Genomic DNA, 15,431 nt, shown 5'->3' on the forward strand with positions numbered 1-15,431 from the left:
TGCCAGTACCATACTTTTATTTTTTAAAAAGTAGGCTTCATGCCCAGCATGGAGCCCAGTGTGGAGCTTGAACTCACAACCCTGAAATCAAGACCTGAGCTGAGACCAACAGTTGGATAGCTTAACTGACTGAGCCACCTAGGCACCATGCCAATACCATACTTGTAAGTTTTAATTACTGTAGCTTTGTAATATAGTTTGAAATCTGTGGGCTTGCTGCCCCAGCTTTGTTCTTTCTCAAGATTGTTTTGGTCATTCAGGGTTTTCTTTGGTTCCATATAAATTTTAGGATTGTTGTTTTCAATTTTTGTGAAAAAGGACATTGGAATTTCGTAGAGATTTCATTGACTCTGTAGATTGTTTTGCATGGTTTGGACACTGGAACAATATTAATTCTTCTAATTCATAGGCCTGGAATATTCCATTTATTTGTGTCTTCTCCAGTTTCTTTTCATTAATGTCTTAATGGTTTTCAGTGTACAATTCTTTTACCTCCTTGGTTCAATTAATTTAGTTCATTTATTTGTGTCTTCTCCAATTTCTTTTCATTAATGTCTTAATGGTTTTCAGTGTACAAGTCTTTTACCTCCTTGTTCTTTTGATATAATTATAAATGGGATTGCTTTCTTTAATTTTTTTTAAGTATTATTTACTTTTATGAGACAGAGTGTGAATGGGGAAGGAACAGAGAGAGAGGGAGACACAGAATCTGAAGCAGGCTCCAGGCTCCAAGATGTCAGCATAGAGCCCGACATGGGGCTCGAACCCATGAACTATAAGATCATGACCTGAAGTCAGATGTTTAACCAACTGAGCCACCCAGGCACCCCATGCTTTCTCAATTTCTCTTTCTGATAGCTCATTATTAGTGTACAGAAATGCAACAGATTTTTGTACATTGGTTTTGTATCCTGCAACTTTACTGAATTTGTTTATTCTAACAGTTTTTTGGTGGAGTCTTGAGGATTTTCTATATAGAATATCATGTCTGTTGGAAATAGTGACAATTTGACTTCTTCCTTTCTGATTTGGGTGCCTTTTATTTCTTGCTCTGACTAGGACTTTTAATACTGTGTTGAATAAATGTGGTGAAAGTGTGCATCCTTCTCTTGTTCCTGACTGTAGAAGAAAAGCTTTCAGCTTTTCACTGTCAAGTATCTTGTTAGCTGTGAGCTTGATGTACATGGCATTTATTATGCTGAGGTATGTCACCTCTGTACCCACTTTGAGAATTTTGATCATAAATGGATGTTGAATTGCATTATCTTTTTAAATTTAAGTTGTGATATAATATATGTAACATAAAATTTTTGTTTTAATCATTAATTTTGAAGCTCAGTGGCTTTAAATACATTAATGTTGTGCTCCCATCATCACCATGCATCTCCAGAGCTTTGTTAATCTTACAAAATTGAAACACTGTGCCCATTAAACAATAATAACTCCGCATTCCCCCATTCCCTCAGATCCTGGCAATACCCATTTTCCTTTCTGTTTCTATGAATTTCACTACTTTAGGTACCTCATGTCATTGAAATCATACCATGTTTGTCCTTTTGTGACTGGCTTATTTCATTTAGCATAATGTCTTCAGGTTTATTCACATATAGCATGTGTCAGAATTTTCTTCCATTTTAAAGCTTAATAATGGTCTGTTATGTATATACCACATTTTGTTTATCCATTTGTATTGTTTTTTATATTTATGAACATATTTACAATTTCCCATATTCTTCATTCCTTCTTATGGATCTGTGTTAGTGTTGGGTGCCATTTCCTTTTAGGCTGAAGAACTTTTTTGAGTATATCTCGTAGGGCAGGTCTGCTAACAACACATCTTCTCAGGTTTATTTATCTTGGAATGTGTTTATTTCATCTTCATTTATGAAGAGTGGTTTTGCTGGACATGGAATTCATAGTTTATATATTTTTTGTCAGTGCTTTGAACATGGCGTTTGACTTTTTTTGTCCTTCATCATTTCTAATGAGGAATTAGCCTTATTTGTATTGTCATTTCCTGTACATGATGAGCCATCTTATTCTTGCTGCTTTCAAGATTTTCCTTTGTTTGGCTCTTGTATTAACTTGGCAGTTTCACTAAGTTGCATTCAGGTATATCTCTGTGTTCATTTTACTTTGGTTTGTTGAACTTATTGGAGCTATGGATTCATGTTTTCATCAAATTTGAGAAATTTTTATCAATTGTTTTCTGAAATATTATTGATTGAAAAGTATACATTTTATGGTGGCTCAGTCAGTTGAGAATCCAACTCTTGATTTCAGCACAGGTAATGGTCTCACAGTTGTGGAATGGAGCCCTGCATTGAGCTCTGCCCTGGGCATGGAGCCTGCTTGAGATTCTCTATGTCCCTCTCCCTCTGCCCCTCCCCCACTCATGTGGGTGAGCATACTCTCTCTCTCAAAAAAACAAAAAACAAACAAAATACCCTTTACATTTAGTTAATAGATTATAGAAATTCTGGGTCCTGTTGTATTTTTTTGTTTGTTTGTTAGTTTATTTATTGAGGGCTGTTTATTTTTTAGTAACTTGCCTGTACTTTAACTGTGAAATCAGTCTGGTCTCCTTTGTAGTACACAATTGCTGATGTCTCTGCTAAGTTTTTTAATTCTTATTCTTTAGGCTGGCTTCCTTAGAGGTCTTTCCTGTGTCTGCATAGCTTAATTGTTAGCTAATGATATGGGCAGAGGTGGTAAAGGCTACCACCCTTTGCTGATTGGTCTGTGGGTAGGATTTAGAATACATTCAAAGTTGGAGCCAGTTTTCAACTCTTTGTTGGTTTCACTTTTTTTTTTTTAATTTTATTTTTAATCTCTACACCCAATGTGAGGCTCAAACTCACGACCCCGAGGTCCAGAGTCACCTGCTGTACCAACTGAGCCAGCCAGGCACCTCACCTTGGTTTCGTTTTATGCCAGGCTTTCTCAGGTCTTCCTAATAAATACATACCTTTCCATTTAGCCAGACTTGTAAGCTTTTCGTAGACCTTCTGTGTTTTTCTCATTTACATGATCTTTCTATTAATTTTCTGACTAGTTAGGCACTTATCCTAACCAGGACCCCTACCAACTTCAAAATTTCCCTATTTATTCACAATGAAGTCCATCACTTTTTTTTTTTTAACGTTTATTTATTTTTGAGACAGAGAGAGACAGAGCATGAACAGGGGAGGGGCAGAGAGAGAGGGAGACACAGAATCTGAAACAGGCTCCAGGCTCTGAGCTGTCAGCACAGAGCCCGACGCGGGGCTCGAACTCACGGACCGCGAGATCATGACCTGAGCCAAAGTCGGATGCTGAACCGACTGAGCCACCCAGGCGCCCCAAAAATTTTCTTAACATTTATTTATTTTTAAGAGACAGAGAGAGACAGAGCATGAGCAGGGGAGGGGCAGAGAGAGAGAGAGGGAGACACAGAATCTGAAGCAGGCTGCAGGCTCTGAGCAAGTGGTCAGCACAGAGCCTGATGCGGGGCTTGAACCCACAAATTGTGAGATCATAACCCAAGCTGAAGTCAGATGCTCAACCGACTGAGCCACCCAGGCACCCTGAAGTCCATCACTTTCATCCACCAAATCCATGGTTTTTTGCTGTCCCACCCTGAAATGAGTCCACCCTTTTTGCCAACAAAGCTGTTGGATTCTTTTTGCTAGCTTTATGTTGGCAGAACTGCCAGTTTCATTATTCATGCTGGCAGTGGGTGGTCTGGAGCAACCTCAGGCAGACAGGTCTAGCCTCCCACTGTTCTTACGTTTTACTTTAGCATTTATTCTAGAGCAAACACTTCTCAATTTGCAGGCTGTCTTTGGTTAGTTTCCTGTGCTCCAGAATGGTTGTTTTGGATAGATTTGTCCAGCTTTATACTTGATGTTTGTGTATGGGAATTGCCAACCCCTTCATGCCTCTGAGATAACTATGTATATATATATATATATATATATATATACATATATATGTATATTATATACATATAAATAAATTTATATAAAATATATATATATATATATATATTTTTTTTTTTTTTGCAGGTAATTTTTGCATTACTTACAAAGCTCCCTAAGAAGTTTTGGTGGTATTTTGATTAGATCTACATTGACTCTATAAGTTAATTTTCAGAATATCAACGTATTTACATTGAGATTTCTCTCTAGGAACATGGCATTTATCTCCATTTATTTGGACTTATCCCTCAGGAAAATTATTTAACATACATATAGGATTTACTTTGTTAGTAAATAGCTTTGTTAGTAAATACTTTGTTAGTAAATAGCTTTTTTGTTAAGCTTATTCTTAGGATTTTTAAAGTTTTTTTTTGCCAATTACTAATGCAATGTTTTTTTCCAATGTATTTTTCTAATCGTTTACTGCCAGTTTGTAGGAAGGTTAGTTTTTATGAGTTTCTATTAGTTGATCTTGTATATAATTGTCTTGCTGAACTTACTTTCCTTATAGTTCTAATAGTTTGTCAGTTTGTTATTTTGGTTCTTTCAGGTAATCTAATTATTTGCAAATAATAACAATTTTATTTCCTTACAATCTGTACTTATATTTCTTGTTTTTAAAATTCTATTGTATAGGCTATGATCTCTAGGAAAATAGTACAATAGTAGTCAGTCTGGCTTAGTGATTTTGCTAGAAATATATCTAATGCTTCACCATGAAGTGTGATGTTATATGAGTCCTTTTTAAGTAAAATTTTTCTTTTATGCCTAGTATCAACTGATATTTTGGCATGTAATGAAATTATATTGTTTTTTCTCTTTTCATTTCCTAGTATGATAAATAAGAAATAATGGTATTTGATCAAGATGCATTATAATTTTAATATTTTCCTCAATTCAATTTGCTAATTTTATGATTTTTGCATGTAATTCATAATAGAGATTGGTTTATAAAGAACAATGCCTTAATAAACCAGACATTCATTCCAAATTAAAAGAAATGTAGATGGGAGCGCTTGGGTGGCTCAGTCAGTTAAGCTCTGTGCTGACAGCAGGGAGCCTGTTTCAGATTCTCCTCTCTCTCTCTGCCCCTCCCCCACTCATGCTCACATTCACTGTCTCTCTCTCTCTCTTTCAAACATAAATAAATAGGGGCGCCTGGGTGGCGCAGTCGGTTAAGCGTCTGACTTCAGCCAGGTCACGATCTCGCGGTCCGTGAGTTCGAGCCCCGCGTCGGGCTCTGGGCTGATGGCTCAGAGCCTGGAGCCTGTTTCCGATTCTGTGTTTCCCTCTCTCTCCGCCCCCCCCCCCCCCCGTTCATGCTCTGTCTCTCTCTGTCTCAAAATGAATAAACGTTGAAAAAAAAAAAACATAAATAAATAAAATACACATTAGGGGAAAAAAAAGAAACGTAGATGTCCCCATCTTCAGTCCCCTTCTGAGTTTTTCTGTTTACTGTAGTTTACTATTAAAGCCTTTCTTTAAGAGGTATGTTTCCCATATCATATTTTTTTTAACAAAGGAACTTCAAGGATAGTTTAACATTTGTTTGTCTTTCTCTTTGATATATTTAGTCTCTCTTTTCCTTTTATTGTAAGCTTTGTGGTATTCTTCATGTTTTTCTGTTCATTCTAGTCCCTTCTGTCACCTGCTCTGTAAAGCCTTTCTTGGCCCTTCCTCTTCCCCATTTCTCCCTGAAGAGTTAGCCTTTTTTTAAAAATATAGTGTATTATAAATCAAATCATAAATGTATATGTGTATATATGTATGTATGTGTATTTCTATATGTATGTATATATATGTATATACATATGTAGTTCTCTTAATTATATCTTTGCTATAATACCATAATTTTCCTGTTACTTTTGGTTATAAGGGTAGTCTCATTTTTGGTAGTTAAGGCTTAGTCTTACATGTTTTTAAAAACTTTTCAAAATTCACTTCGCTTGTAGAGATTCTGAGGGATTAAGGGCGTTCTGACTGCACATACTTTTCCCTTCTTCCATGTGTTGGGGCAGAGAGGAAGGAGAGGAAAAAAGGCAAACATAATATTTAACTGGGTGAAGTTGTCATCTTCTCCTTTTAGGTTGTGGCTGTCTCTGGCTAACAGTGACTGGTCATCATGCCCTGTTGTCGGTCATTTAAAGGCTGGCTCGTTGCCACACGTAAGATCCTTCCTGGCCCAACCTTTTGGCAGCTCTCTGAACTTAGAACATGCAAAAATTACCATATTTTGTGCTTAGTTTAGGCCTTATGTGCAATTCTCGGACTATAGGAAACTCCTGTTCAGTACTCTGTGAAATTTATTTTGAAGTCAGTGTTCCATGATCCAGTAGGAAAATAACAGTCTTCCAGAAGAAGGTATTAGGTCATGGAGATACTACAGAACACCTCTTCAGTGCAGTTTCATACTTAGAATGTTTATTCTGTATTCTGAAATAATTCAGCTTCTAGGAAACTCCATCTCAGCATGTTATTCTAGAGCTGTGCCAAATGTAGTATTTAAATGTAAATTAAGTCTCCCTCTCTCTCTGACCCCCCCATTCATGCTCTGTCTCTCTCTGTCTCAAAAATAAATGTTAAAAAAAATTTAAAAAAAGAAATGTAAATTAACTTAAATTTACGTTAATGAAACTTAAATAAAATAAAAATTTAGTTTTTCAGTCACATTAGCCACATAAAAAAACCTTTTTTTGAGTTTACTTATTTATTGAGAGAGAGAGTGCAGTTGGGGATGGGGCAGAGAGAGAGAAGAGGGAATCCCAAGTAAGCTCAGCACCGTTATTGCAAAGCCTGATTCAGGGCTCAGACTCAAAAACTGTGAGATCATGACCTGAGCTGAGACCAAGAGTCTGTCACCTAACCAACTGAGCCACCCAGGCACCCCACATTAGCCACATTTTAAGTACTTCCTTAGCCACATACAGCTAGTGGCCGTAAATCAGTCATTTACACCAACCAGTTTGGCTTTCACAGGCTTTTTTTTTTCTTTCTTGCCCATATGAAGGAATTTTATAAGAGGGAAAAAGAGCACACTCCTGTATGATGCACTGCTTTCAAATTCATCTGATAGCTTTTCTTGTGGAAGCTTCAAACAACTGCTACTGCAAACATATTTGTCAGCAACAGCATCCAAAGTTCAAACATTTCTACCCACCAGAGACAAATTCCGTAGTTCATCCTTCCTGTTTCCTTTCTTACTATTCCCTTGTTTCTCAGGTGAATGTAGGCACAACTTCAGTCCCAAGACAAGGTAAGGCTGGCATACATAGAAAGGCGTGTGTGTGTGTGTGTGTGTGTGTGTGTGTGTGTGTGTGTAAATTTTGGAACAACTGACTTGTTTTTTAGAAAAAAACAATTTTTTTTTAACCAAGCCCTTAGATATCATTTAATTGAATGCCTGCCCCCATTTTACGTATAAGTAAACTGATTAATTGAATGCCTGCCCCCATTTTACGTATAAGTAAACTGAAGCTAGAGAAAATGATTGCTCAAGATGGTATCAATAGTTAATGGTAAATCTGGAGCCAAAACCTGTGTTCATTGACATACTAAATCATTTGCTATTCCCATTTTAATTTTTTATTCACTACTAACAATTGCTGCAGATTCAATGACAAGAATTTAGAGGTAAGACTATTATAATGCAGTTTTTATTTTTAAAATGTTGCTTTTTACATGTTTTAAAGTTTTGGTAATTGTAATTTTTACAGATTGAAGAAGAGGAGAGGAAAAAAATAGAAGATATGAAAGAAAATGAACGAATGAAAGCAACTAAAGAATTGGAAGCCTGGAAAGAATGTCAAAGAAAAGCTGAAGAACAAAAAAGAATTCATAGAGAAGAGAAATTCTGTGAACAAGAAAAGCAAATTGAAGAAGAGAGAAAAAAATTAAAACATAAAAGCCATACTAGAATTTCAGCATCTAGAAATCTTGCCACTAAAGGTACAGTGATTAATATTTTCTGGGAAAGTAGGGCCTGTTGGTGAAGTGTATGTGTCACTTTTTATTTTCATAATCTATTTACACTATTAGGTCATTATTTTGGTATATAGAGAATAAGTACTATAACATAAAGCCTAAGGTGAAAGATCTATTTCTTCTTTTAGGAAGTAGTGACATTTTCAAAATACAATGAGCAAGGATTCAGTGTTGGTTTTGCTTGTGTGCTTCATTTTGAAATGTATGCAAGTGTTGTTAAATATGTGTTTAACTCAGGTCCAAAAAGACTTGGAGTGGACTAGCAGCGCCAGGAGCATTCATTTATTTCTTTAGAGATAAGAAACTAGGAATCTCATTAAAATACATTTTCGTCACATGACTGAGGAACATGAGTACCCTTACACAAACTTAGTTGTAAGCAAACAAGGGTTTTCCTGGCCTTCGATCCTGATGTGTTTAGAAATAGGTAAAAGAACATATTTCTTTATTGAAAGCTAAGAGTTTGATTTTATCTGATTTTAGAATATTAAACTTTGCTTTGGTTATATTTCGTATATTTTGTAAATGGAACATTTTGTAGCAAAATCACTTATGTAATAACAATAATTAACATTTATTGGGTGATTTCTCTATGCCAGGTGATTTTATTGATTGTGTGACTCAGTCTTCACAACAACACTTTGGGCTAAGTGCTGCTATTCTTATTAGAGGAAGTAGATATTCAGAAATGATAAACTACCCAATAAGTTAACTTGTGGGATTTGAGCTCTATACTCTTTCTTCTAGGCTATATGTCTTTACCTCACTTTAAGTGAGGTTGAGTGTGTTGAAAAGTCATTAAATGATCCTATGATTTAAGAACCATGATTATTCCCATTTTCCAGGTGAGAAAAGGCATAGAGGGTATTACTAGCCCAAGGTAACACTGCTCATAAATGGTAGAGTCAGAATTTGGACTCAGGTGATCAGGCTCCAGAGTAGGTGAAGACCATTGTTGTGTTATATTGCTACACAGATAAAACAGGCAGATTAGCCATGTTCATTATTTGATTTATAACATATTTTGGCAGGGTTTGTTTGTATGAAGGAGACATTTGCAATCAGAAATGTGTTAGGGAAGAAGTACTCAAAGTGTATAATACTGGTTTGAAAAAATATTACCTTTTAAATGTTTGTTGCCTAGCATCCCAAAGCCTTAAAATAACTTTGAAGAGTGACTCAGTTTGTGCTTAACCAAAATATTACTAATGAAGAAATAGCAAAACCTTGGAAGTTTTAATTACCAGTTCCATATTATAAAGCACATCCCCCTAATTTTATCTCTTAATGTGAAGCTAGGAGTCTATACTGTGATTCAGTTACTTTGCAGGGCATAGGAGTTAAATGTGTGTGTGACATCCATGCTCTTCTTGGACCTAGAACTTCAATATTGGGTGATGTCATTTTGTTGAAAACTACTTAGTATTTTATATTAAGGTGATTATAGAAGTAAAAAATTTCCAGAGGCACCTGGGTGGCTCAGTCGGTTAAGCATCTGACTTGAGCTCAGGTCATGATCTCCTGGTTTGTGAGTTTGAGCCCCACTTTGGGCTCTGTGCTGACATCTCAGAGCCTGGAGCCTGGTTCGGATTCTGTGTCTCCCCCTCTCTCTGCCCCTCCCCTGCTCATACTCTGTCTCAAAAATAAACAAACATTTTTAAATTAAAAAAAAAAGTCCTTATCTCATAGAGATACCTACTGAAATATGTATGGATGAAAAAAATATGTCTGAGATTGGCTTCAAATAATATGTGAAACTAGATAGAAGATGAAGTGATATTGGCCAGGAGTTGATAATTGAAGTCAGGTCATGAATGCATGATGGTTAATTATTCTATTCTGCCTACTTTTATATATGCTTGAAATTTTTTATTATAAAAAAATAAGGAACAAAGCATATTGAATTATTTTTATAAACAAAGTAATTTTAAAGTAGTAAAACAAAAACACCTCATTTCCCCAGCCTGTCTTGTAACTCGATGTAGCCAGGTGACAAGCTCTGGCTGATGATATGCAAAAAGAAATCTGCTAAAGATTTATAGAAAAGTATTACTCCTTTCTGCTTGCTTCTCCTTTCCTTTTCCTACGTAAGATGAAGGTCTTTGCAGAAAGCTCATTAGCTATCTTGAGACCACAAAGAGGCAAAATACACTAAGAATGATGGAATAGGGAAGAAGAAGGAGATTGCAACATTAAAGACATTGGAAAGCCAGTACCTCTGCATTGGACTACCTTCCTACCTTCCTTCAAGCTTGTTAAGTGAAAAACAAAAACAAAAACTCATTCTTGGTTAATCAACTGTAGTCATGTTTTCTCTTCACACAGCTTAGAGAACTTTTGACTGATAGAAATGGATAATGTGCAAATTTGGTTTAGCATTTGAAAATTATTCAATGTAATTAAGAATATTAACACAGTAAAGGAAAAAACATATGATCATTTTACTATTGCAGAAAGGTATTTGATAAAATCCAACACCCATTTATGAAAAAAATTTCTCAGCAGATTAGGAATAGAAAGGTACTTTTTTACTTTAATGAAGTCCTTTTACAAAAAAATGTATAGTAAGCTTCATGTTTATTGGTGAATTAATGAATGCTTTGCCCTGCCCTGTAGGTCCAGGATCAAGGCAAGCATGTCTAGTTTCACTGATTGTTTTCAGCATTGTACTGGAGGTCCTAACCATTGCATTACGACAAGAAGAAGCAAAGAGAGGCATGAAGATTAGACAGAAAGAAGTAAAACTTATTTGTAGATGACACAATTGTATATGTGGAAATGCCTAAGAAATATGACGACTAGAACTAATAGGTGAACTAATAAATTCAGGATATAAGTCACTTAAAATTTTATTTACCAGAGGCAAACAACTGGGAAATTACATTTTAATTTATTTATAATAACATTAAAAGAGAAAATATGTAGGAATAATTTAACAAAAGAAGTGTAAGGTCACATCACTGAAAACTACAGAAGGATTGCTGGGAGATATTTTAAAAGTCCTAGCTAAATGTAGTGATAGAACATGTTCCTGAATTGGAAAACTCAATGTTCGGATGTCAGTTCTTCTTAAACTCATCTATAGATTCAATGCAATTCCAGTAGAAATCCCAGTAATCTTTTTGTAGAAATTGACAAGCTGATTCTAATATTTATATGAGAATATAAATCACCTAGAATAGCCAAATGAATTTTTAAAAATAAGAGCAAATATGTAGGACTCACACTACCTGATTTGAAGACTTAGCGTCAAGCTACAGTAATCAAGACAAGATGAAATTGGTGAAAGACAAACACAAGTTGAAAAGAACAGAATACAGAGACCAGAAATAGATCCACACATGTATAGTTCAATTATTTTAACCAAAGGTAACAAGATAATTCAATAGGTAAAGGAAGGTCTAGAACAAATGAATATCTTTATGGAAACAAATGAGGGTAGACTCTTACCTCACTGTGTACATAACACATACGTAAGAAGACAATCCAATAAACAATTGGATGAAAGATTTGAATGAACTTTTAAAAGAGGAAGACATATGAATGGCCAATAGACATATGAAAAGATATTCAAATTATTTGTTAGTAAGGAAAATGCAAATTAAAACCACAATGAGAGCGATACCTGGGTGGCTCGGTTTGTTAAGCCTCTGACTCTTGATTTTGGCTCAGGTCATGATCTCACAGTTTGTGAGATAGAGCCCCATGTCTGGCTCCTCACTGACGGCTTGGAGCCCACCTGGGAGTCAATCTCTCTGCCCCTTCTCTATGCTTATGCACATGCGCATGTGTGCCTGCTGTCTTTTTCCCCCTCTCAAAATAAGTAAATTTTAAAGCCACAGTGAGATACAGTACACAGCACATATCCACTAAAATGACTAAAACAGAAAATTAAAGACCATCAACACAAGTGTTATTGAGGATATGCTGCAACCATAGCTCTTGTACACCAATGGTAGAACTGTAAAATGGTACAACTACTTTGGACAAGTTTTTGGCTCCTTCCTTAAAAGTTAAGTACATACCTATCATGTAACTCAGACATCCTTGTCTTCAGTTTTTACACAAGAGAGAGGTATACACCTAAAGACTTGTATTCAAATGTTTATGGCAACTTTATTCACAGTGGCAAGAAACTGGAAGTGATGTTCATCAACAGATGAGTGAATAAACAAACTCTCATACATTCATAAAAATGAAATACTACTCTGCAATAAAAAAGAGAGACCAAACCAGTCCATACTGCATGAAATTGTAGAAAATATTAACCATTCTATAATGACTGACAGCACATCAGTGGTTATCTGGGGCCAGAGGTAAAAGGAAGGGATGAACTTCAAGTGGCCATAGGGGACTCTTGGAAGTGATAGAAACTTTCTGTCTTGATTATGATTGTGATTTCATGGGTGCATACATCTGTCAACTCATTGAATTAATACACTGTAAAATTAGTACAGTTTACTGTACATAAATTATTTCTTAGTAAAATTGAATAGAGTATATTGGAAATACTTCTAGGCAGAAAAACATCAAAGTGCACATGATTTTCTCAAGTTCTTCTTATTCCTCAGTTATGCTTATGGCCGGACATAGTGAAGCCTCCATTTGAGGGTCCTGGCCCTCGTACTATTGTATTTATAGGAGACTGGGAAAGGGAATCATTGAACGTCTAGTTAATTAATTATGGGGACTTCCTTATCTTGTTAGAAGGAGTTCAGTTACTGGAATCAGCCTGTTCTGTTGATGTAGTTTTGACTTGCTCGGTAAGCTACTAAACACGTTGTAGAGGGAGAGATGAGACTTGAGGCCAGGTTAATTTGTCCCTTTTCAACTTGGAAAGGTAGGGCAAATGTAAGTCTGGAAAAAAAAAAAAAGATTGGTTGAAAGTGTGTAAATAGAGTTTCACTACCAGATCTCTTCCTCATCATGACAGAAAATTGGGGGTTTCCTTTCTGCACACTTGTAGACTGAGTAAGATTCTTCTGCATTGAAAATGCAGAGATTGAGTGAAAACCTGCACTGTGAAAATCTTAGTACTTATTCAAGGGATCCCCATGCACATGTACATATGCATGCACAAGCCTACTGTACCTGGGATGCAGATTGGAGAATTCCTCTACAGGGAAGCTAGTGAGTGTAGGATGAAAAAATCCCGCCATTTGTAATGGCCCAGCTAGTTCACCCTGCTAAAGCTGACTAGCCAACAGATGTATACAGACCTTCCAGTCAGAATTTTTATACTTTATCTCTAATTGATGGTGACAGCCAAGACAAAGAAAAATGCAACTTGGAACAGCCAAGTAATGCAGGGAACAGAAGAAAACTTCACTATAACTAATGTCTTCAAAGAAATGAAAACATATATTTTTTAAAGTTTATTTATTTATTTTGAGAGAGAGAGTGGGGGGAGGGGCAGAGAGAGAGAGGGGGAGAGAGAGAATCCTAATCAGGCTCTGCACTGCCAGCACAAAGCCTGACATGGGGCTTGAACACATGAACTGTGAGATCATGATCTGAGCCAAAATCAAGAGTCAGATGCTTAACTGACTCAACCACCCAGGCATCCCCAAAACAAATTTTAATCATTAAACAAGAACAAGAGGCTACAGTGAAGAATACTAAGAGAATACAACAGTTTGGAAATTTAAAATGTGATAAAAATTTTAATTGTAATCAAGTGGTTGGAATATACTTTATAATTTTTTTCAGAAAGTAGAACAAAAGGACAGATTTAAAGTAGAAAAGATAAAACAATCAGAGTATCCTTCCAAGATGTTCAACATTCAAATCATAGGGGTATAAGGAAGAGACAGGGAAAGACAGAGGAAATAATTTTTTAATGTTACAAAAATTCTGAAAACTTTAATGAATTGCCATGTTGAAAGAGTCTTTCAGGTCCAGCATGGTAGATTTTGTAATATTCATGCCAAAGCACTGATGAACACATTACCAGAAACTTTAGCACCCTTTAGACAAAGATCTTGCAAGCTTCCAGAGAAGAGGAGCAGATCATGCACAAAGGACTGGAAATGTTGGCATCTGTCCTCAACCTCAGCACTGGAATCCTGAAACATGGATCAGTGCCTTCAAAATTCTAAGTGAAAATAATTTTCACTATGAAATTCTATACCCAGCTTATTAATCAGGCATGAGGCAAAAATAAAAACTTTTCAGACATGCAAATTCTTAAAATATTTATACACTGGGAATTATACCTTTTTTCTTTTTCTATTCTTCAAAATAGTCTGCTTTCACTAACAAATATCTGCTGCTCAAACGTTTAGTAAAACTACCCCTAATATGTCTAGGCATAGAAATACATTTAGTTTCTATAATAGTTAGTGATTTCCAGATTTTCTATTTTTTTGAAGTCAATTTTGATAATTTCTTTTCTAGGAAATTGTGCTTATCGCCTTTTCAAATTTGTTTGCATAAGGTTTCTCTTATTTATCTCTATCTCTAATTATAACATAATTATCTCTATTTATTTATTTCTAACACCATTTTATTTTTCCTTGATCTACTGTTGTAACATTTTGTAAACTTTATTAGTCCATTCAAAAAAGCAATTTTTGGTTTTGTTGATCCTTTTTACAGTTTCTTTGTTCTCTATTCCATTAACTCCTGTGTTCTCTTAGTTTCTTTAGTTTTCTCTATTTTTTGTCCAACTTGTTTCCATTAATTTTGTAATATTTTAATACATGCATGTTAAGTTAAATTTTTTTCCCTCTTAAATACTATGTTAATACCAAGTCACCAAGTCTTGGAATCTTGTGTTTTTGTTCTTGTTTAATTGCAAATATTTTGTAACTCATCATTGTTTTTTCCTTTGGCCCTTGAATTACGAGGGAGTTTTTGTTTGTTTTGGTTTGGTTTTAGTTTCCAAATGTATAGAATGGAAATGACTATAATTCTCATATGTAAAATTTTCTGAATCATTATGTTTATAAATTATAGTTTATGATATGTATTTGTGGTGTTTAAAAAATTTTTTTTTAATTTTTGAAAGAGACACACACACGTATACACACACACACGCACACACACACACACACACACACGCACACACACAGAGCATGAGCAGGGGAGAGGCAGAGAGAGAAGGAGACACAGAATCTGAAATAGACTCCAGGCTCTGAGCTGTCAGCAGAGTCTGATGCGGGGCTTGAACCCACAAACTGCAAGATCATGACCTGAGCTGAATTCAGATGCTTAACTGACTGAGCCACCCAGGCACCCCTATTTTTGTTTATCCTGAGGCTTTCTTTTAATAAACAATGGGACACTTAGATTTATTATTATAAATAAAAATACACTTTTGTCTTAGGATTTTCTTCTATCTTCGTGATTTACGTTTACCAGACTTTCTTTTTCGTTCTTTTTTTCTGTTTTTCTGCCTTGGATTTAAAGTGTTCTTAATTACTTTCTTTTCTTTCTCCTAATTTGAAAGGTACATATTCTATTTTCATTCTTTGAATGATTAATATTAAT

At 35.4% G+C, this 15,431-nt stretch overlaps 1 protein-coding gene across 1 annotated transcript in view; it reads left to right on the forward strand.

Moving 5' to 3' along the window:
* The window catches only part of DNAAF4 (dynein axonemal assembly factor 4), a 63,055-nt gene that overhangs the window by 19,393 nt on the left and 28,231 nt on the right, over positions 1-15,431 (forward strand). The window contains 1 exon segment of the mRNA XM_030318131.1: positions 7,673-7,904. Coding sequence (XP_030173991.1) covers positions 7,673-7,904 — 232 coding nt within the window.

The sequence above is a fragment of the Lynx canadensis genome, chromosome B3 (genome assembly GCF_007474595.2).
Source record: "Lynx canadensis isolate LIC74 chromosome B3, mLynCan4.pri.v2, whole genome shotgun sequence".
Taxonomy (NCBI): Eukaryota; Metazoa; Chordata; class Mammalia; order Carnivora; family Felidae; genus Lynx; species Lynx canadensis.